Raw genomic sequence first — 23,310 nt, 5'->3', positions numbered from 1 at the left:
AGTTAAAGCCTTCTCCATAAAGCTCATATGTCATGTCATCGCAACTCCTCTGGAGAAAACTTGTCGATCAAAAGCTGCAGATTCTCTACAAGAATTCAAGTACTCAAGTTTCAAGAATGATAAAGATCAAGACCGTCGAATTTCTCTACAAGAATTCAAGTATTCAAACCGCCGGATTTCTCAAGTATTCAAGTTTCAAGAACTATAAAGATCAAGACCGCCAAATTCACGATCAAGCTCGAATGACAAGTCAAAATAGAGATCAAGTCTAAGCTCGAGATAGAGATCAAGATCAAGATAAATCCCAAGTTCAAGATCTGAAGTCAAGATCAAGTCTAAGTTCAAGATCGAGTTCAAGATAAATCCCAAGTTCCAGATCAAGCTCAAGACTCCTTGAATTATATTTGAAAAGGCGAATTAAAAGAAATCATAGAGATTGTAACAGTCACACTTGAAATAATAAAACGATTATTGCTATAATCTTCCTTTCTTGATAATTATTTTTTTCTCGACCCGAATTTTATTGTCTACAGTATTATCTAACACTATTATAATATAAAAATATGGTGCACACATCGATGGAGACATACTCAAATGTGCATTTAATTTTGTCTGAATTACTTTATAGTTTCAAGAAACCATGCTCTTATAATTAGTGCATCATTGACATAGAGTATTATTATGCTATACTGGTTTATTGAATGAAATACATGTGCAATACAGAATCAATTATGATTTGGATCTTCCAACTACCCCTGATTTAATAATTAACTAATTCTTCGTTCCCACACACACATATCATGAGTACGTAAGGTTTACAGAGATTAATAGTGTATATATCTTTTTGTTGACTCTGTTTTAGTTTGAAGAAGACAATGGAGGAGGGGTTGTTGAACAATTACGAAGATTGTCCAGGTTGCAAAGTTGAACAGTTAAAACGATCAAACAATGGCATCCCTGTTAAACCTGTCCTCTTCATCTCCGTTGTTACGTTATGTGCATGTATGTCCCTTTCTCTAATATCATAAAACGTTTTTGCCTTCACTCTTTGTCCATTCTTGTGTTTATTTGCCTGAATTCTATATCCATTTATCATCGTTTATTACTTAAAACTCATGCATATATATATAAATGCCATTGTCTTATTGATAGTGAGACTACTGGCTATTATTTTGTTGATATTTAAGTGTGACAATTTAATTGTTTCTTTAACAATGTATGTGTTATAGGAGAATTAGTTTATACTGTATCGTCCCAAGCAAATTAAACGCTTGGCCTACATCTGTACAAATGGTAAATGTTTTGATCCTAATTGTTTTTTTGAAAATAATTTTGAATAAGTAGTTAATAATTGAAAAATATATATATATTTTCGTTTAAGTAGTGGAAAATTGATTATGATGCAAATTGTAGAGATTTTGGACTATGGTTGCCTTGTTTTTGAGCTTATGAATATCCATGGACAAATTCTAAGACATATTATGACTATACAGTACTTGTGGCGTTTTGTTTTCCAGCACCATTAGATTTGGTTCACGATTCTCCACTAACATACTCGTCTCTTCTCAAATCTTTTGCAGCTTTGCCGATATCATCTCTCTTCCCTTTCCTCTATTTTATGGTATATATCCATTATGTTACTCATGAGCTTAATGGTCTTGCATTAATGTGTTTGATATGGTATCGGTATTGTATTTAACTTTCTTCGCCTACTATAAAAGGTTAATAAGTGCATTAGGGTGCTTAAATACGAATGAAGCATAATCAAGAGTTGCCTCTTTAGGCAGTAGCAGAGTTGTATCATGTCAAACCAGAACACGCGGTTAAACTAAATTATGAATGAAAATGTGGAGAAATCAAATTAATTAGACAATCAACATTTGGTCAGGTACAAGTATGTGATGTAATGAGAAGCACCAATGTTCTGTCTCCCTTTGCAAACGAAGATTTTATAGTAGTAGTTTAATGTTAACAAAACCAGAGAATCACACTTTCATTGGAACTAGAATGCTTTTTTTTTTTCAATTTAGCAAACTCATTTTAGTTTCTTGTCATACATCAAATAACCAGATATACCAGCCTAATACATAGAGAAGTTTGAGTAGGAGAAACTTATCATTTATAGGTGACACCATATAGTACTGGAAATAATTAACTTGCACATAGAGCTTCTCATCAAGTTAAATCATTTATATTCTACTCAAGCAACTTCCTTGTGTCTTAGTCGTTTATAGCTCCTTTCTTCTTGTGTGTGATTCTTGATCTGCTAGTGTCTACACTACGGTTGTGGAAATATTGACATTTGACTCCTACAGGTAAGAGATTTTCACATTGCGGAAAGGGAGGAAGATATTAGTTATTATGCCGGATATCTAGGTCAGTCTACCATCGGTCCATCGTTGCTTCTGAGTAACTTCAGTGTTTTCCTTCTTACATGTTTGTCATTTCTTGAAGGTTCTTCTTTCATGTTGGGAAGAGCTTTGACCTCTATTCTTTGGGGAATAATTGCTGATCGTTATGGTCGAAAGCCAGTTGTTGTGATTGGCACAATTACAGTGTTAGTATAGTGCTGGTTAATCACTGTCCTCATGCATAAGATTTTTATTTTAACATAAAAATTCAGCTATGATTCAATTGTGCAATTTCATTCAAGTTTGCTTTTAATTTCTTATATGAGGAATCAACTGCAGGCTTATTTTCAATGCACTCTTTGGCCTTAGTACCAATTATTGGATGGCGATAGTTACAAGGTTCCTTATAGGCAGTTTGTGCGGGATAATAGGCACAATGCGGGTATGTCTTTACTGCTATGTGGAATTTTATGTCAACTATTAACATCTTATTTTTTTAGGATTGACATTCTGATTTGCATTATAAGTTTTTACTTACCTGTTTTAACTAGTTTAGTACTACCTTTCTTGTGCTCTTCTTTTTATACAATTAAGAGTATGATGAGCATTGTTAATGGAAGCATTCAACTTGTTTAGTTGTTCAATATCTCCAGGCTTATGCTTCTGAAATTTGCCGAAAAGAGTACCACGCTTTGGGGATATCTGCTGTGAGTTGCTTCTCTCCTTCCCGTCGTCTCTCTTTTCCTTTTAACAGGTTTGTTGCATAGCTCTGAGATCCTATGCCATAAAATGTTTTTAAGCATCTTATTTATTTAGGTAAGCACGTCATGGGGGATAGGCTTGGTGATTGGTCCTGCTATTGGAGGTTATCTTGCACAGGTACAGTACTTCCCAAAGTGGAATTGTTAGTGATAACTTTTACAGTAGTGATGACTGAAAACTATCTCTCTCGAAAGAAGTGTTTCATCTGACTTGATTCATATATGGTATTGGACAAAAATTCATATAACATTTGGTGGTTAGTTAAACGAATTAGTTTTGGTCACGATTACTAGAAATTATTGCATGTTAAAGTTGCAGTAATACACTGCATACTTGCTTAATGTCCTCCCAATTCCCATGATCCAAAATGAAAGATGTGCTGAAGGTCCTAAGAGGTTCTAGCATTGCACTCGTGCAACATACACAAGGTGAAACAATTGAATACTCCACCAGATATTGTAACACCCTTACTCATAGTGAGGAAACTATCCAGGAACAATTTTCATCTCATCCATGGTAACTGACAACTTTTGCATAATAGACTTGCTATTGAAACAACGCACCATTTGTTCAACGTCTCTTCATGTCTTGAACCTGAAAGATGTCTTACTTTGTGTCAAAACCAGCTTACATAAGCTTTTAGAAGCTCTACTTATTAAAACTGTTTTTCTAATTATTATGAGTACAGTTTAGTGACTCAAAATTCTTGTGCACTTATGTTGTTTCTAGCCAGCAGAAAAATATCCAAGCTTATTTTCCAAAGAATCCTTTTTTGGGAGGTAAGCGACATTCTTCCTGTTCTGTACGTTGAACTACTCTCAACTTTCAATACTGAGAAGATTTTGGTTGGTCTGGTTCTATCTGGTTATTTAAGAAGTTTATTTGTTTGTTCTCTACCTTGCAGATTCCCATATTTTTTACCTTGTCTTTTGATATCAGTCTTTGCATTAGCTGCAACAGTAATGTCCTTTTGGCTTCCGGTATAACTTCTACTCTTATATATACTTATTTCTCATTTTAAGTTCCATCTAGGCTTTCCTCCATAAATATCTTTCCTGTTCACACTTCAGTTGCTTAACTCGTGATAATGTTCCATAGCTAAGAACATAGTATGTAATTCTTGAAAATGATCTGTTCTAATCCATAACATGAACTAAAGAATTTGACATAACTAATTCACTGTAAAACACACAGGACCAGATTTTATTAACTGAAACAGTTTCTGCAGTTTGACTACTTCTAACATGTTGCAGGAGACACTTCACAAGCATAACAAAATAAAACAAGATAAAAATAACTTTCAAGAGGCTGTTGAAGGATCTCCAGATGAATCAAATGGATTAAATGTGTCTCAGAACATAAATCCTTCTGAACGCAGAGCCCCTAGTTCTCAAAAAAGCCTTCTGATGAATTGGCCCTTAATGTCTTCTATTATTGTCTACTGTGTATTCCAGCTCCACGATATAGCCTATTTGGAGGTAATGTATCTTTCTTTCAAAACTCATTTTAATGGAAAAACTGGAAATCCAAGGAACCTTCTGGAGAACTGATCCTTAGCTTGAACAAACTTGTAAATATATCTTACTGTCGTGTGCTTTTTAAGATATTTTCACTCTGGGCTGTTAGTCCAAGGACCCTTGGGGGTTTAAGCTTCACAACTTCTGATGTTGGACAAGTTCTTGCCATCACAGGTATAAAGACATTGCTCATATCTCTGCAGGACAATTTGCCTTGTGTTTTCTGAACCTTTTTAGGCCGACTATATTGGAAAACTGTGCATCTTTTAATCAGAAAATACTATTAATGTTTTGCATGACCCTACAGGCATTGGTTTGCTACTCTTTCAGCTGCTTGTTTATCCACTGGTGGAAAGGATTACTGGGCCTGTCATGATTTCTCGGATCGGTGCAGTATGCCCCTGACTAAACTGACATATCACTTATATAACTACCACTTCCTATGAAGTTACTTTTTCACTGTTAGATTATATTGAACTTACTTATCTTTCAGGTTTTAAGCATACCATTGTTGGCTAGCTACCCATATATAGCTTTATTAACTGGCTTTGGCCTCTCAATAGCTCTCAACTGTGCATCTATGTTAAAGAATATTCTCTCGGTAAGAACTTATCCTTAGATCATTGAGTTCTTCAGCTTCATGAAGTTATTGATGATAAAAATTCAATGTAGTGCTTTTGTGAATATCCAGGAATAGTTGCTTATGTCCTTTTTTGTTTTGTTTTTCCCTTTTAGAATTCGAAATGTTTTTACTCCCACTGTTGGTGTGTATGCAGTATGATTCACAAAAATGATGGTGCATGATGAGGAGGAGAAAGAAATATATGACCTATAATATTTTGCTTCATTCATCTTTGCAGCTCTTTTCTCAAGTTTATGTTAGCTTTATGCTTTGTTACTCAATATCTAAGGTTCTTCGTTGAATGTAAATGAGTTGTATCTTAATTTTCTGGTTCATGATATCTCCTATTTCCTATACATGAAAATTATGAATAATATATCTGTTCAATTACCTTTGTTTGGCTTTTGCAGTTTCAGTATCTCGAAGTTGTTTGCTTGGTCTAATGGTTATTTTTCATATTTGATCAGGTATCAATTACAACTGGCTTACTAATCATGCAGAATAGAGCTGTGGTAACTACCTTATATCATAAGCACTTTTTTTCCTTATTATCCGTATAACTGTGATCAGTAATGTTCATGTGTGAGTAAAATGTTTAACTTCAGTCCCAGGAGCAAAGAGGAGCTGCAAATGGCATTTCAATGTCCTCAATGTCGCTTTTCAAGACAATTGGCCCTGCAGCCGGGGGCTCATTGTAAGTTGTTAATTTCTCTTTATTGTCTGCTGATCTTCAAGGTCATTCTGTGCTTGTCACTTGAATTTGAACCTTGTTTGGTATTTGAACATTGGGTTGAGGCATTTTCTCTTCCCCTTCTTACCCTGAAAAGGCAGGGACAGCTTATGTTCGTGAATCGATAACCATCTTTCATTTAACCTAGCCTCCTCCATCCCTCGGGACTAACAAGGGGTAGTACAGGAATACTCACCTTTCAGCCTGATCTTAGCTGTGGACGAACCCTTAGGTTTTGGGGAAAATGGATTCTCACCAATGTTTGCGTTACTCAAGCCAACACCATTAAACAAACTTAGTACCATATACATGTCATGCAAATGAATGTAGTGATAGCTCTTATAAGTACTTCATGTTTGGCCAGTAACGATGCAGGGTCTGAGATTAACTTGGTATATTTGAATATGCTAGAGTGGTGTAGTGATATAATCAGATGTTCATTTCAGTTTTAGTGAATGGGGGATTGTGTCTATTGGAAATGTATATGATTTTTGTTTAACTCGAAAGTTAAGGTATACAGTCTATCAATCTAGACGTATAGATTGACAAGATTATGTATCATCACAATTTTATGATCTGCAATTTATGCAGATTGTCCTGGTCACAACGGCGTCAAGATGCTGATATTCTGCCTGGTAAGTTAATTACTCATTTCTGATGGCCTACTTTGATGCACTTGAAATACAAAAGTTAAGCCCAACAAACTAAACAAAAAGGCATTGTGATGTTTGTAATACAGGTGATCAGTTGGTGTTCTTTGTTCTCAACGCCATTGAGTTGCTCGGCCTACTTCTGACCCTTAGACCCTTTCTGCAAGAACCTGAAGACAGCGATAATGTTCCAAAATCAAAACACGACTCTTTGGATCAAGAAAATGGAATGCAAGAGAGGCTCGTGTTAACGGAATTACCCTGAAGTACCAACATTACAAGTTAGATGAATATTATCTTCAAAGAGTTGAACTAAAGCTAGTTCTCTAGCTGTATTAGTGAACAAATTCTCTCAGGATGATTGATTGTAAACCTTAATATCCATCATATTACAGATTTATGTATGTTATGTAATGTAATGGAGAGTGAAAGATGCAGTTTTTAGGTGTATCTCTTCTTAGAAAAATAAATAAATGAATGTTTTGAGCCTTATGAATCATAGGATACAAAATGAGGTGAAAAGATGTGATAAAAGAAGTGCAAAATTATGTCTAATCTATGAGTTTTTTAAAAAAATTGTGAAACAGCTCAACACTTCAATTAATTTGAACGAAGATAGTAATAACACAAATCATATATTATTATAAGCATGAAACTCTAAAGTGTAAAGTTGAATTACTACTTTGCCCCTATACTAAATTAAAAAGTAATAAAATACTTTACCCAAATATAAATTAAATATCTAATTAAATAGTAATATTGAATTACATAATAGAGGAGCAAAATGAGAAGTTCAGCAGTCTATTCAATTACTATGTGTGAAACAACCAAATAGGATGAACACTAATAAAGTTTCAATTAATATAGAAGTTGAAACGTATTTTGCTAATTATGAGAAGTTGAAAGGAATCAAATTAAGTAATTGAGGAATATCAAAGAGTTTTTATCAACAAATCTTCAAGACTACACTATATAAACATACTCAATATTAGTCATTCAACACAAGCTTCCATTGTTAAGTGGGTACAAAAGTGTCTTCTAATTTTCAGGTACAATCTTATTAAGTCTAGATTTTTCCGTTTGATTTGCTAACTTCATTTGAATGATAGCTTTCTAATTTTTTTAATAAGTAAAATAAATAGCTTGAAAGGTATAACCACACATATAAAAAATTGAATGTTGTTGTACACATATGGTTTGATGCTGAATGATGATCAACTCTCTTTGAAACTCTCTACGCATAGTTTCCCGCAGAAAAGAAACCATGTTATAAACTTTTAAACTATTAATAATAAATTGAAATTGCAGTTGTTTGCTAGCAAAATATATCACATTTTCTTCAACAAATGTAGCAACTCCAAGTCTTCTCTAACAGTGATGGATAGTAGTTGCAAGCCTGTAAATCTAAGTCTGGGTTTATCTGAAAGTTTTTAAGGAAGTAGTTACATTTGTAACGATACACATTAAGGATGCAAGAAGACTTTAAGTAACGTTGCATTTTCCCTTTTTAATTCTTTAACTTGATGTGTCTTTCTTGGAATATTTTACAAATATTGATATCTAATCACCTTTTGATTGAACAATTTCATGAATTTTTAGTTGTTGATGACTGTCTGTACATTTAATTGCTTATAAATGGGTAAGCTTTGGAAACTTATCTAATGTGCAGTAGATCGAAAATATCGAGAGAACACTCGAAAAAAACATCATGTTCTCCTAATAGTTTATTATATACTTTTTCATTTATTTTTTTTATTGATTTTTATTTGGGATACACGTGCAACACACGTGTCCGGAGACTAGTCAAATCAAAAAATATAAAAATGAAGATTCATTGTTTTTACATGTACAACTATTAATTTTTACCTGAGTAAATATCTTAAAAGATCACTAAAGTATGTGAAATTATTTCAAAAAGTCACTCAACTTTATTTTGTATCAATAAAGTCACTCAACTTATGAATTTATAAAATCACTCAACTTGCACTGTTCTTCTAGGAAATCATTATAACCAAAAAAAAAAAAAAAACTAATTACACAACCCACCCTTCAAGTTTAGTTTTGTAATACTTATTTTCATTATAGTTTAAATAATTATGTTTAACTCTCTTATTTTATTTTCTTTATCAAATATTTTCTTAACCTAATAATTATTATCAACATAAAAATTTATGATTTAATTAAATCTTCATTTATCACACATTTATTAAATTGGTCAATATACATGCAGTTTCTTAAGAAAAAAAAAGTTAAAGAATACTTAAACGAAATGCGTATAGGTTATGAAAAGAATGTATAGATCAACTTAATGAAGTCAAATTCAGCAACAAAATTATCCATTTAATCATTATGGATGCACGTCTGTAATCATATACAAATAATTGACAAGGTATATATTAATGGAAGGAAGAAATTACATCATACATAAAAAGTTAAATAAATGTATGATAAATAGAAATTTAATTAAATCATAAATTTTTATGTTAATAATAATTAGGTAAAAAAATATTTGTTGAAATAAATAAAATAAGAGAAGTTAAAGCATAATATTATAAACTACAATTACAATAAGTATTCAAAACTGTTATAAATCCATTGAATAGTGGATGACCATTTGGTTTATTCATGAACTACTAAATTCATGTATGTGTATTCCCTAGATGATATGAACCCCCCTTTTGGATAACAATGTAGATAACTATGTATCTACTAGTTAAATGACTTTTGGGAGTGATATCTCAACACTATAAATAGAGATATCACTCACCATTTGATATATACTTGAATAAGAAAATTATCTCCTCTATCTTATACTTCTTGTCTTTTTCTTCTTATATTCTGAGCTTTCTTTACAACACGTTATCAGCACGAAGTTGCTACTTGCAAAGGTATTATATAAATATTTTTATTTGATTCACATATTCTCTCATAATTTCATTATGTCGAATTTATCCAAACTTGAGTTTGTGGCATTAGATATTTCTGGAAAGAATTATCTTTCATGGGTACTCGATGCTGAGATTCACTTGGCTGCTAAAGGTCTTGATGCCACTATTACTCAGGGAAATGAAGCATCGAGTCAAGATAAGGCGAAGGCTATGATTTTCCTTCGTCATCATCTTGATGAGGGCCTGAAGATTGAATATCTGACGGTAAAAGATCCACTTGAGTTGTGGACTGATTTAAAGGGGAGATATGACCACCTAAAGGCAACAGTGTTGCCAAGAGCTCGTTATGAGTGGATGCATTTACGGTTTCAAGATTTTAAGACCGTAATTGAATACAACTCTGCTGTATTCAGGATAACCTCCCAGTTAAAATTATGTGGGGAGACTATAAAAGATGAGGACATGTTGGAAAAGACACTTACTACTTTCCATGCCTCAAATGTGATATTGCAGCAGCAATATCGTGAAAAGGGTTTTCAGAAATATTCTGAACTAATCTCATGTCTTTTGGTGGCTGAGCAACATAATGCTCTTTTAATGAAAAATCATGAAGCTCGTCCCACTGGAGCTGCTCCATTACCGGAGGCAAATGTGGTGGAAGCACGTGATCAATCTGAAGTAAAAAGAGATGATCATCGGGGCTATAATAATGCACGGGGACGTGGCAAAGATAAAAGACGATACACTAATCGTCAAGGTGGTGGTCATAATAAAAGGGAGAACAACATGAGTTCTCAAAATAACCCCTCAAAAAGTAATTGTCGTCGTTGTGGCATGAAAGGCCATTGGAAGAATGAATGTCGCACACATGAGCATTTTGTAAGGCTCTATCAAAATTCTTTTAAAAAGAAAGGAAATAAAAGTGGTGCTTCCTCTTCCAATACTCGAGCTGAGTCACATATGACTCTTAAAGATGATGATAAGCCGGGAACATCTCAGAAATATGATAAGGATATTGAAGCAAATTTGGCTTTAAAGGATGATGTTTTTGATGGCCTTGGTGACATTACTCATATGGAAGTTGATGACTTCTTTGGAGATCGAAACTGATGTTTGATCTTTTAGCTGGGGAATGAAGTCTGTTAATATTTTACTTATGTATTTTTAATTATTATGTTATTCATGTTGAAGTATTTAAATTTCCGTTGTTAATTTTGTTTCTTCCTTCTTTTGATGTATTTTATTTTAATGAAAATTAATAGAAATCCCCAGTTGTCAGTTGGATTCAAGATGAGTAATGGAGATGTATGCCTTCTTGATAGTGCTACAACGCATACAATATTAAAAGAAAAGAAATACTTTTCTAATTTGGTTATGAAAATGGCATATGTCAACACAATATCAGGTAGTACAAAATTAATTGAGGGCTCTGGAAGAGCGACCTTATTACTACCTGGAGGGACAATATTAAGCATTGATAATGCATTATATTGTAGTAAGTCTCAAAGAAACTTATTAAGTTTCAAAGTTATTCGCCAAAATGGCTATCATGTTGAGACGGCTAATGAAGGAAAGGTTGAATACCTTTACATTACTACAATTAATGTAGAGAAGAAAATTGTGCATGAAAAATTACCTGCACTTTCTTCTGGGTTGTACTATACAAGTATAAGTACAGTTGAATCACATGCCGTAGTAAACAAAAGGTTTACTAATTTTAATGATTTTATCATTTGGCATGACCGGTTGGGCCATCCCGGATTTAATATGATGCGCAAAATCATTGAGAATTCACATGGGCACACCTTAAAGAGCCCAAATATCCTTCAATCAAAGGAATTCTCTTGTGCTGCTTGTTCTCAAGGAAAGTTGATCATTAAACCATCAACAGTTAAGGTTGGAATTGAATCCCCTGCGTTTCTGGAACGTATACAGGGTGATATATGTGGACCAATTCAACCTGCATGTGGACCCTTTAAATATTATATGGTCTTGATAGATGCTTCTACAAGATGGTCACATGTGTGTTTATTATCAACTCGCAACATGGCTTTTGCGAGATTGCTGGCTCAAATAATAAGATTGAAAGCACAATTTCCAGACTATACAATAAAGACAATCCGTCTAGATAATGCTGGTGAGTTTACATCTCAGGCATTTAATGATTATTGTATGTCTACTGGTATAACAGTTGAACATCCAGTTGCGCATGTTCACACTCAAAACGGTCTAGCAGAATCATTGATTAAACGTCTGCAATTGATAGCTAGACCATTACTAATGAGAACAAAGTTATCTGTGTCTATGTGGGGGCATGCTATTTTGCATGCAGCAGCACTTGTGCGCATAAGGCCGACCAATTATCATGAATTCTCCCCATTACAATTGACTTTTGGTCAAGAGCCAAACATTTCCCATCTTAGAATTTTTGGATGTGCGGTGTATGTCCCAATTGCTCCACCACAACGCACAAAGATGGGGCCCCAAAGAAGGTTGGGGATATATGTTGGGTATGAATCTCCTTCAATCATAAAATATTTGGAGCCTATGACTGGAGATTTATTTAAGGCAAGATTTGCTGATTGTCATTTTGATGAATCAGTATACCCAACATTAGGGGGAGAACATAAGTCGTTGGGAAAAGAGATAGATTGGAATTCATCAACTCTATCTCATCTGGATCCTCGAACAAACCAATGTGAGCAAGAAGTTCAAAGAATAATTTATTTGCAGAACATTGCAAATCAGCTACCAGATGCATTTACTAATCTTCCAAGGATTACTAAATCGCATATTCCAGCTGTTAATGCTCCAGTTCGAGTTGATATCCCGACGGAACAAATTGTTAAGGCAAATGAGTCTAGACCACATTTAAAGCGTGGTAGACCAATTGGTTCCAAGGATAAAAATCCTCGAAAGAGAAAAGGAATAAATGATCAAGATGATCATGGGTTGAAAGAAATTTCTCAAGATGAGACCCAAGTCATAACACATGATGATGAGGAGGTTCGAACTTCTGAAAACAATGAAATTTCAATGAATTATGTCTCGACGAGAAAGTTGTGGAACCGAAATAATGTTGTGATTGACAACATATTTGCCTATAATGTTGCTATTGAAATAATGCAACAAGATGAAGATTTTGAGCCAAAATCTGTTCACGAATGTAGACAGAGAAATGATTGGCCAAAATGGAAGGATGCAATTCAAGCTGAATTGGCTTCACTAGAAAAACGTGAAGTTTTTGGACCGATAATCCGAACACCTGAAGGTATCAAGCCAGTGGGGTACAAATGGGTTTTTGTACGAAAAAGAAATGAGAAAGGTGAAGTCATGAGATATAAGGCCCGACTCGTTGCTCAAGGTTTTTCTCAAAGACCTGGCATTGATTATATGGAGACATATTCTCCAGTGGTAGATGCAATCACCTTCAGATATCTCATAAATCTGGCAGTTCATGAAAAACTTGAAATGCGTCTAATGGACGTTGTCACAGCCTATCTATATGGCTCATTGGACCACAACATTTTCATGAAAATTCCTGAAGCATTCAAAGTGCCTGAAGCATACAAAGATTCAAGAGAAACTTGTTCAATAAAGCTTCAGAAATCTCTGTATGGATTGAAACAATCAGGAAGGATGTGGTACAATCGTCTGAGTGAATATTTGTTAAAGAAAGGGTACAAAAATGACCCGATTTGTCCCTGCATTTTCATTAAACGGTCGGGATCTGAATTTGTAATAATAGCTGTGTATGTTGATGATTTGAACATCATTGGAACTCGTAAAGAGCTTTTAGAAGCTGTTGAGTGTCTGAAAAAAGAATTCGAAATGAAAGATCTCGGCAAGACAAAATTTTGTCTTGGTCTACAGATTGAGAATTTGTCAAATGGAATACTTGTTCATCAATCAACGTACACAGAAAAGATACTAAAGCGTTTTTACATGGATAACTCACATCCATTGAGTACTCCAATGGTGGTAAGATCGCTTGACATCAATACAGATCCATTTCGACCTCAAGAGAATGATGAAGAGCTTCTTGGTGATGAAACTCCTTATCTTAGTGCGATCGGGGCACTAATGTACCTTGCTAACAATACTCGACCAGATATCTGTTTTGCAGTAAGTCTACTGGCAAGATTCAGTTCCTCCCCAACAAAAAGACATTGGAATGGTGTTAAACACATACTTCGATATCTTCGAGGGACCATGGACATGGGTTTATTCTATTCCAATGAATCCAAATCAGAACTGATTGGTTACGCAGATGCAGGGTATTTATCAGATCCGCATAAAGCTCGATCACAAACAGGCTATTTGTTTACATGTGGAGACACGGCAATATCTTGGCGATCAATGAAGCAAACATTGGTAGCCACTTCTTCAAATCATGCAGAAATAATAGCCATCCATGAAGCAAGTCGAGAGTGCGTCTGGTTGAGATCAATGACCCATCATATTCAGGAAATGTGTGGTTTTTCTTTGAAAAAGAATATACCAACCACAATGTACGAAGATAATGCTGCATGTATAGCTCAATTGAAAGGAGGATACATCAAAGGAGACCGGACAAAGCATATCTCACCAAAGTTCTTTTTCACGCATGATCTTCAACAAAATGGTGAGATAGAAGTTCAACAAATTCGTTCAAGTAATAATCTTGCTGATTTATTCACTAAGGCATTACCAACATCAACGTTTGAGAAGTTGAGATACAAGATTGGAATGCGCCGTCTCCGAGATATCAAGTAAAGTTTTCATTAGGGGGAGCGAAATACGCGTTGTACTCTTTTCCTTAACTATGGTTTTGTCCCAAGTTGGGTTTTCCTGGTAAGGTTTTTAACGAGGCAACATTCAAAGCGTATTATGAGATATGTGTACTCTTTTTCCTTCACTAGGCTTTTTCCCACTGGGTTTTTCCTAGTAAGGTTTTAACGAGGCACATAATCTATGGACATCCAAGGGGGAGTGTTATAAATCCATTGAATAGTGGATGACCATTTGGTTTATTCATGAACTACTAAATTCATGTATGTGTATTCCCTAGATGATATGAACCCCTCTTTTGGATAACAATGTAGATAACTATGTATCTACTAGTTAAATGACTTTTGGGAGTGATATCTCAACACTATAAATAGAGATATCACTCACCATTTGATATATACTTGAATAAGAAAATTATCTCCTCTATCTTATACTTCTTGTCTTTTTCTTCTTATATTCTGAGCTTTCTTTACAACAAAAACTAAATTTTAAAGGTGGTTTGTGTAATTATCTATTTATTTTTTGGTTATAATGATTTTTTAGAAAAATAGTTAAAGATGAGTGATTTTATAAAAGAAAATCTATAAGTTGAATGACTTGACTTTATTGATATAAAACAAAGTTGAGTGACTTTTTGAAACAATTTCATATACTTGAGTGATCTTTTAAGATATTTACTCATTTTTACCTAAATAAACATGTAAATAATTACTACAACTATTAATTTTTACCTAAATAAACAACTAAAATCATTACCATTTCGAAACAAAAAAAACTAGGTCCTGTAGATACTCGCTCTGTCTGTTTTTACATGTTACCTTCTTATTTTGCACTTATGAAATGATGTAACTTTACCTTTCTAACCTTATTCAATAAATATATTTTTAAAATTAATTAACTACTCTATCAAGAGTATAATAGGCAAAAGATGATGATTTTTATGTATAAATTTTAGGAATAATGCACAAGTACCCCTAGATTATGACCGAAACCTCAGAGATACCTTAACTAAGTTAAGATCCTATTACACCTGAACTTACTTTTTTGATAATTTTGTGTACCTTTTTGGCTTACGTGCCATCCAAATATCTTCCAAGCGCATCAATTGAATGGAGTCACAGAGTGTGCAACGTAAGACAAAAAAATACATAAAATTACAAAAAAAATAAATTTAAGTATAATTCGATCATAGTCTAGGGATATTTGTGCATTTTCTTGTGATCCAGCTATTTATAAAAAGAGATATAAAGTAAAAAAAGGAAATAGGGAAAAATAGAAGAAAATAATAGTAGTAGTAATGTTTGTTTGTTTTTTGAATATATGAATGAAGGAAAAAGTGAGAGATGGCAAATCCAAGGAGGACAACATTTTCCTCTTCCGGTAACCAGAACCACCACCAACTTCCAATCTCCACCGCCCCATTTCAGAATCAGGGAACCCAAATCTCAAGTTTGATGAACTCACTCAAATCCTTCCTCAAGAAACCCCATGCTTTCCCTTTTCTCCTCTCCCTTTTCCTGTTTCTCACATGGGTTTCACTCAGATTCCAACATCCTTCAACTTCTAACCCTCAACGAGAAGAGTGGCATGCTAAGGTTCAATCTGGGTCCGATCAAAATGCTAATCTTGTCAGGTTTTCAGCTTCTTCTTCTTCTATTGCCAAAGATAAACGTGGCTGGTTGATCAATCCTATTTCTCTTGCCCTTGATTCTGCCATTTCAGGTCTCTCTTTACCCATCTTTCTATCGTCAGATATTATTGAATATGCCTGATCCTAACCTTATAAATGGAAGCTGCATTACTGTCCCTTCTCCTCGAATCTTATTAGGTTCATGTGGATTGATGTAGAGTTATTAAAGCAAGAAAGAAAATTGAGCATTTTGGGGGGAGATAGCTAGTTAGAAACACCTAAAGGGCAAGGAAAGTTTTGTTTTTGTGAAGGATTTTATGTAGCCTATCTTGATTATTTTTGGCATATTAAAGCTCAGTTGATTGATTACCTATATGAGGAAAAAAATGTTTAGTTGATTGATTTATTCAAAGTGTTAGAAATTTAAGAAAATGTGCAAGTCTAGAATTGATTTTCTTGTAAAGATAAGGAGGTTAATCTTGTGGGGTTCCTAGCTTTTTTTGTCCAGTGTTAGCGTGGGTGATTGCTGTTGCTCAATGTTGTCTTGCCCTTGATTTTAAGTTTCTTAACGGCAAGATGAATTTAAACATTTCATACTCCAAGAAAAAAAAAAGGAAGAAGAAGAAGATTTTAAACGAATTTTATTTGTCATTCTTCAATTGATTTTTCCTATTGACAAAGGGAGGTTATGCTTGGTTCAGGTGGGGCAGCAGTTTGTGCTTCAGTTCATTTGGGTGAGATCAGATCTGGTGGTCTTAGAGGCAACCACAGACACCATACATGCAATGAGACATTTGTTATTTGGGGAGCTAAGACAGTATTCCGGGTATGTTTTTTTCCTCTTAGTAATGTCAAAGCTGAAAGCTTTTATAGTTCTACCTATCTTAACATTGGTAGTTACTATACAACTTTAAAGTTACCAAGTTTAAAAAAGTTAGTTTACAACCTTCCTTTTACTATGTTTATCAGTAGGGAAACATATTTTGCAGTTGCATATAATCCAGAAATATGCAGAAATTTGAAATGTACACAAATCAATTGGATCCTTTGTAGTCCCTGGAATGTGATGTATTTACATGGGTGGAAGAGATTAGTATCTTGCTTATGAATGCTTTTAGATGAAAGTGTGCATTGATTAGGAAGTGAATTTAGTACAAATGTGTCGACATAAACTGTCTGCCTGCACAGGCTCTTCAGGAATCTTATTGCTGTCACCTGTCCAGTGTACTTTTGTAGTTTTGCCATATTTTCAAATAAAGCAAGCACTCTCAGACCTTGAACATTACAATGTATGCTAGAGTTTCATTCGTAGACTTATTCTGTTTAGGTGTATTTCTTGAATCCTACCCTAAGCCACAATCAAGCTTTCGTGTTAAGTCCTTCAAATTTTCAAATAAAGCAAACATTCTCAGACCTTGAACATTACATTGTATGCTAGAGTTTCAATTGTAGACTTATACTGATTTGGTGTATTTCTTGAATTCTACCCTAAGCCACAATCAAGCTTTCTTTTTCAGTCCTTCGAAATCTTCAGTCAAGCAAAAATCCTCTACTTTTTTTGTTCCCAGTAAGCCATAATTGTTTGCTCTTTGTAATTACATTTTTCAGTACCTAAGATATGTTTTGACGACCATGAGCATGGGTGATTGGTTTTATGTCTCAAATCCTTCCTTCCCTCTTTTATTATTTCCTTTATCCAATTTTTTGGGGTTCGTTACATTTATAGTCTCTCTTTAACTCACCACTGAAGCAGGCATTCTGCTTATGCTTTGGAAGAGTTCTATGTTATTCAATTTTTGCAGCTAGCTCCTCTAAACCTTCCAAATCATGAGTTGCCGCTTATTCGTTATTTTTGAATCAAATGAAAGGGAAATGAAGATTAAATAAACAATTATAGCGCTACCTGTCAAAAGAAAAACCAACTACAGCTATTAAATCATCTCGTCTATTACACTTCGCATAGAATTTTCTTTTCAAATGAGCTCATTTTTTCCTTTTCTTGTTATGGGTTAGGGTTGCAAGTTAATTATATAATATCAAGTCCTACTCTTGATTCACTAAGTTTCTACAGGTGGAAAATGATGCGGTAAAAAAAGGTTACGCGGAAGTAATAATTGGTGCAGATGAAGTTGCTGTTGCAGTCAGCCCCCTTGGAACTGCCCATGCTCTAGTAAATATTGATCCAGTGCGAAGTACATACTTCATGGGGTGCCAGGATAGCGTAATCAACTACAATGGCTCAACGACTGATTTTAATGTATGGAAGGATCTATAAGTTCCCATTGTTATATTCTCATGGTTGCTCCAATAAGGCAACTGAAGTTTATGCGTTTGCATCAGGCTGGTCATTTTTTCTTGCAGATGAAGGTTTTGAAGGGTGTGAATTAGTCTAGCTAGTGTAGATTAGGAAACAGTGTACATAAGGCATAGCTGCTAATCATTGGCCTTCTTTTGTTCTTTCCCTTTTGGGTTTTATGACAAAAAGATGTGAGCTCAGACATATATCTACTGGATACAGCTTGCCTGTCCTACAGGCTTTATATATGAAAGCAGTATTTAAGCTCTTGAAATTTAGCAGATGTGCATGTTCAAAGATATTTTGCTCGTTATATTAGTTTGAAACGTTCTTAAAATATTCAAAGTTTGATCCAGCAAAGCTGTGCCAATTTGAGCATTTTCAATTATATGAACCAAAAGCAGTCCAAATCACAAAAAGGAAAAGGGAGAAAGAAGAAAATGAGTCACTTGATTCTTAGACAGAGACTGAGTCCAGGCTGTTTTGTGACCTTTGTATCTACTAAATGACGACCCTAAGCTATATATGTCCTCATTGTCTAGACATATTGTGAAAAAAAAAACTACCAAAACCATGTTCTCTGTGTCCAAACTGTTAACGTTACATACACGGATACACTACATAGGCATCGACTGGAAATCACTCGAAGAAGTTACCAAGGCATTCTCCTGAACAGGGATTTTGAGAAAGAAGCATTACTAGCTGGTGAAATTTTCAATGACATTACAAAAACACCATTCAGATAGGGCCTGAACTTGTTCTGCGGAGCTGATACTTCGGCTCTGGAGGTGGAACAGTAGGTAAAATATCCTCGATCTCCTGCAGATGAAACCATATTTAATTAAGTTAACTCATGAAAACTGAAGGGAGCTAGGCAACTACTGAAAATTGACAAGAGACAACTCTGAGTACAAAAAAGAAAACTTCATTTGAGGTTTGCCATGTCAGAAGCTTGTTTACTTCAAAGCATTTGAAGGGGGAAACACAATCCAAATGATCAAAGAAAATAAAAGTTGGCATGGACAAGCAAAAGTATTACCTACACATCTAAGTTTATGCAATTAAAAATGAGTCTATTAGGGACCAAGCATTGAGGTTGACATTGAACTCCAAAGAGAAATTTTAACACACCCTTCTACTTATGAGACCAAGCAAATGTTGATGCCCTCGATGGGAAAGCACTAATAAGAACTTAAATAGGTCCCTGCTAGCCCTCCCTCCCACAATCTGTGCCCTGATTTCTTTTAAGTGATGTTTCGTCCCCTTGTTGAACATATACAGTATCAATATACAGGAGTATGCAATAAAAATATCTCTGTGAAAAAGAGCAATGAAGCAAGGATTTAAACAGCTAGATAGTTGGGAAACTAACAATACTGCAATCTAGAACTATATCCTTAAGAGTGTAGCTGGGCATATACTTCTTTTTTTTGATAGGCAAGCGTAGCTGGATATGTTGGCTGCAAAAAGTCGAACCTTCTCAATCTTTTAGCAGCCAATAGTGTTTTTCTAGTCAACACTTCCACAGATAAATATCAGTCTTGCAGTTAGAGAACTACTAGGTGTCACCTGTCGATGTGCATCTATAGGTGCTTTTACTTTCTGATTCTTCCACTCATTAGATATATTGTTAAACAGAAAAGTAGCTTAAGGCCTCATGGACTACAACAAAATAAAACAGAAAAGGGAATGAGAAAACCATTTATATGACGGAGAAGAAAAGAATATTCATATGGGAAATTATGATCAAAGAGTATAGTGAAGATAGTTAAAGATCTTCTACAGTCTAAAACTGTTCTCAATGGCCTTCCTATCATTTCAAATAGCTAATGAACGAAACATTATTAGAAGTTTAATGGAGATCTTTTTTGACACCTCCAATAACTTTGACATACTTTCATCAGGAAACAACAAATCACTTGTTAATATAAAGGCTCTGCTAATTGATTAATCATCTTAAGGGGAAAAAGAAACAAAAGAAGGCATGCATCACCAACTGTACTTCCTCCTGATCGCATAAATGATTAATAGCATGTTTCATTGTGAAGGAAAATATCTTGTCCATTTAAAGATTTAGCCAATGAACTTAAAGAAGTTAGAGCGTCACAGCATTCATAGACCAGATTCAGCTACTATAGTTTCTTCCCCAGAGAAAGATTGATTATTACAACGAACATGGAACTAATGAGAATGTATAACTGTTTGAAGAAAATGATATCACTGAATTCATGCATGAATTATTTTGATTTGCAATCCTACCTTCTGTCTCTTCAGTCTTTCATTCTCCTCTTCAAGAAATGAAACCTTGTTCTCTAGTTCATGGGTGTAAGCCTGTTATTCAGAAGAGTAAAATTTCACTGGCGCATAGATGAAAAACAATATCACAGAAGATGCAAAATAAGCAAAAGGACCTGCTTTCTTGCTCGTGACCGAGCTGCAGATTCCCTATTTTTAATCATCCTCTTCTGCCTCCTTTCTACACTATTTTCAGCGACGTCACGTGGAGCAACTCGCTTTCTTCCAGATGTTTGTGTGTCTGATAGTGTTCCAATTATATGTGCTGGAGACATTGTCACTTGAGTTTCAGGATAAGTTGCATCCATAATTGGGTTAGCAACAACAGGTAAAGGCTGTTGAATTGGATGGCCTGGCATAAAAACTGGTGGTATATTCTGCTGTTGTTGTTGATGCTGCTGTTCTGGTACCTGTTGCATTGCGGGGATTTGATAGTGCGGCCACTGAGCTTGCTGTGTCAATGACATTGAATCAACCCCAAATACTAAACCCGAAATTCTCTTGCCTTGGGTCGACTCTGCAATCACTCCAGCCTTGACCAAGAAATCCTCCAGAGTTATCTCACCTAAAGTTAGTTGCCTCTCCTGGCTTCTCTTATCAACATTATCTATTTTTACCCCCTGCTGAATATCTTGCCACACCTCATCAACAGTCTTCTTGCTGAGATCCCTGGACATTGTAATGCTCGATGGATGATGCTGAGAAGCCCCTTGCTGCACTGGCCCGTAATCATTTCCCCCCACCACTTCTTGATTAGACTCGATAGTCCATACAGTTTTAACAAACTCGTCAAGGTTCATGCTATTGAGTGGTTTCCCACAATTCCCCAATTGATTCCGAACTTCATCAAGAGTGAGGCTGTAGAGTGATCCTTGCGTAGCTAAAGCATTTGCCTTTGCTTCACCTCCCCCCCGAGATCCCATCCCTTGAATTACCATTCACCAATATCAATGTGTCCACGTTCTCAACTGATCAATCAACCAATACAGATATCAGCTCCTAAACCCTTAATTCACCTCATCAAAAACCAAAGTCCTAATCTTGAAATGCACAAAGCCCAATCAACCAATCCAGAAAACCCCTCTATTCACAACACTGAAAACTAAAGTCCTAATCTTGAAATGCACAATGCCCAATCAACCAATCCAGAAAACCCCTCTATTCACCACACTGAAATCTAAAGTCCTAATCTTGAAAATGTACAAAACCCTGTGATTCACAACTAGCAACATCAGCCAATCCAGAAATCAATTTCAAACCCCTTTATTTTATGCACCACAGAAAAGAAAGTGAAGTTGTAATCTTGAAAATGTACAAAGCGCAATAATTCACATTAGTTCTACGAGAATCCCACACAAAACAAAAAAAAAAGAAGCAAAAATGAAAAAGAATCAAAACCATTTACATATCATAAAAGCCATGCAACAGAGATTCAAAGAAACAGCAACATATATAAAAGGGGGAAAACAGAAAACAGATCAATGGTAGAGAAGATCATATACCATACCAGTAAACTGTAAAAATGGAAGAATCAGTCAGAATCCATTAGGTTGCATGCAGCAACATTCACCTATAAAAAGAACAAAACCCCAGAAACTGAAACTCAATCCATACAGAGAATACTATTAATAAATTAATATTCATAGACCCAAAATTCTATGTATAAAAATGGATATCCAATACCATTACCAGAGAAAAAAAATAAATAAAAATCAGCCCTTGGTTTTTATCTACTACAGTGGTGTGCAATTTACCACTGACCCCTTTTTTCTTGTAAAGTTTCTGGCTTTATTTATGAGCTTCAGTTACACCTGAAGGCTGAACATGCAACCTCTTTTGTCCTCTGTTTGGTTTTGGTCACACACAGCCAAAAAAAAAAAAAAAGTTTTGTAAACTAATGACTGATTACTAGGTACTCAGTATTAAATAATGTAGTTTTAGTTTTGCTAAAATACCATGAATTTATGTGCATTAGCCTTTTGGGTGAAATATTAAATAATTTATTTATCACACTTATATTACTTAGTTTAAAAAAATGTACATATTATAAATATAAAATCGAAAGGCGGAGAATCTAAGAAGGGAAAAAAAATAGTTTCTTCAATTGGTATATATAAGATCCAATTTTGTTGTATGGTAAAAGAACAGTAAAATTTATAAAATTGTAATAAGAAATTTAGGTGATTTGATGCTTCTTAAATAATGACATAATTAATAAGAAAAAAATGGTATTAAGTTGGAATAATGGAACCAACACTATGAAAAAAATGTTTTGGAAGAGAAACATTTTTGTAAAAAAATTTATATTCCACTTATATACATTATTAGTAATGAAAACTTTTACTTGATAGGGAAAACACATAATATTAATGTGAAATAGAACTCATTAAAGAAGTAATAGAGAAAAAAGAGTAACATTTGTTAATATAAGGATAAAATAAATATTTTATATTTTGATCGAATGATTATGTATTGTTTCATAATATATGATATTTTGTTAATGAATATAATGTTTCGATATATTATATCGTCATCTATCGCCTGTGGATGTATAATGTCATATATTCATATTTGAATAATAAACGTACCAAAAAAATATGATGCAAATAGAATCAAATTAAAAAGATAGGATAAATGATAAAATAGAATTTAACTAATAAATAAAAATGGAAATATTAAGGTAATGCTACGATCAAACCAAATCAATCATTACACAAAATAATCTTTTTATCAAATTATCTAACAATAAATTCAAATGATACGATATAATAAAATTTAAATAACAATTAAAACAACTAT

The 23,310-nt window shown here is 34.3% G+C and overlaps 4 protein-coding genes across 7 annotated transcripts; 3 read left to right on the top strand and 1 right to left on the bottom strand.

The window, feature by feature from the left end:
* Positions 1-875: 875 nt before the first annotated feature.
* On the top strand, positions 876-7,041 carry LOC107001755 (probable peptide/nitrate transporter At3g43790). Its single transcript, XM_015199730.2, has 17 exons — positions 876-1,002; positions 1,581-1,621; positions 2,316-2,376; positions 2,455-2,557; positions 2,691-2,793; positions 3,005-3,058; positions 3,168-3,230; positions 3,843-3,892; positions 4,018-4,093; positions 4,367-4,591; positions 4,717-4,804; positions 4,938-5,023; positions 5,124-5,231; positions 5,720-5,764; positions 5,858-5,946; positions 6,574-6,617; positions 6,722-7,041. The coding sequence occupies exons 1-17, from the start codon at positions 876-878 to the stop codon at positions 6,895-6,897; spliced, it is 1,539 nt and encodes a 512-aa protein (XP_015055216.1). The 3' UTR covers positions 6,898-7,041.
* A 2,530-nt stretch (positions 7,042-9,571) lies between these two features.
* LOC107001603 lies at positions 9,572-10,630 on the top strand. Its single transcript, XM_015199581.1, has one exon. The coding sequence runs from the start codon at positions 9,572-9,574 to the stop codon at positions 10,628-10,630; it is 1,059 nt and encodes a 352-aa protein (XP_015055067.1).
* Positions 10,631-15,595: 4,965 nt separating this feature from the next.
* Positions 15,596-18,490, top strand: LOC107032010. Its single transcript, XM_015233563.2, has 3 exons — positions 15,596-16,012; positions 16,622-16,746; positions 17,992-18,490. The coding sequence occupies exons 1-3, from the start codon at positions 15,634-15,636 to the stop codon at positions 18,193-18,195; spliced, it is 708 nt and encodes a 235-aa protein (XP_015089049.1). The 5' UTR covers positions 15,596-15,633; the 3' UTR covers positions 18,196-18,490.
* Positions 18,491-18,578: 88 nt separating this feature from the next.
* Positions 18,579-22,385, bottom strand: LOC107032009 (ABSCISIC ACID-INSENSITIVE 5-like protein 2). Of its 4 annotated transcripts, none has more exons than XM_015233561.2 (5): positions 22,201-22,385; positions 22,019-22,081; positions 20,628-21,479; positions 20,476-20,547; positions 18,579-19,035 (listed from the first exon to the last, which is right to left on the bottom strand). In XM_015233561.2, exons 3-5 carry the CDS (start codon positions 21,447-21,449, stop codon positions 18,955-18,957), a joined length of 975 nt encoding a protein of 324 aa, XP_015089047.1. In that variant the 5' UTR covers positions 21,450-21,479; positions 22,019-22,081; positions 22,201-22,385; the 3' UTR covers positions 18,579-18,954. The 4 variants fall into 4 exon arrangements, with proteins under 4 accessions (XP_015089047.1, XP_015089046.1, XP_015089048.1 ...); XM_015233560.2 differs by having other exon boundaries at positions 20,628-21,720; positions 22,201-22,384; XM_015233562.2 differs by having other exon boundaries at positions 22,019-22,201.
* Between the last annotated feature and the right edge of the window lie 925 nt (positions 22,386-23,310).

Source organism: Solanum pennellii, chromosome 10, assembly GCF_001406875.1.
Source record: "Solanum pennellii chromosome 10, SPENNV200".
In the NCBI taxonomy this organism is placed as follows: domain Eukaryota; kingdom Viridiplantae; phylum Streptophyta; class Magnoliopsida; order Solanales; family Solanaceae; genus Solanum; species Solanum pennellii.
Note: the sequence above shows the minus strand (reverse complement) of the source record. Positions and strands in the feature narration are given on the sequence as shown.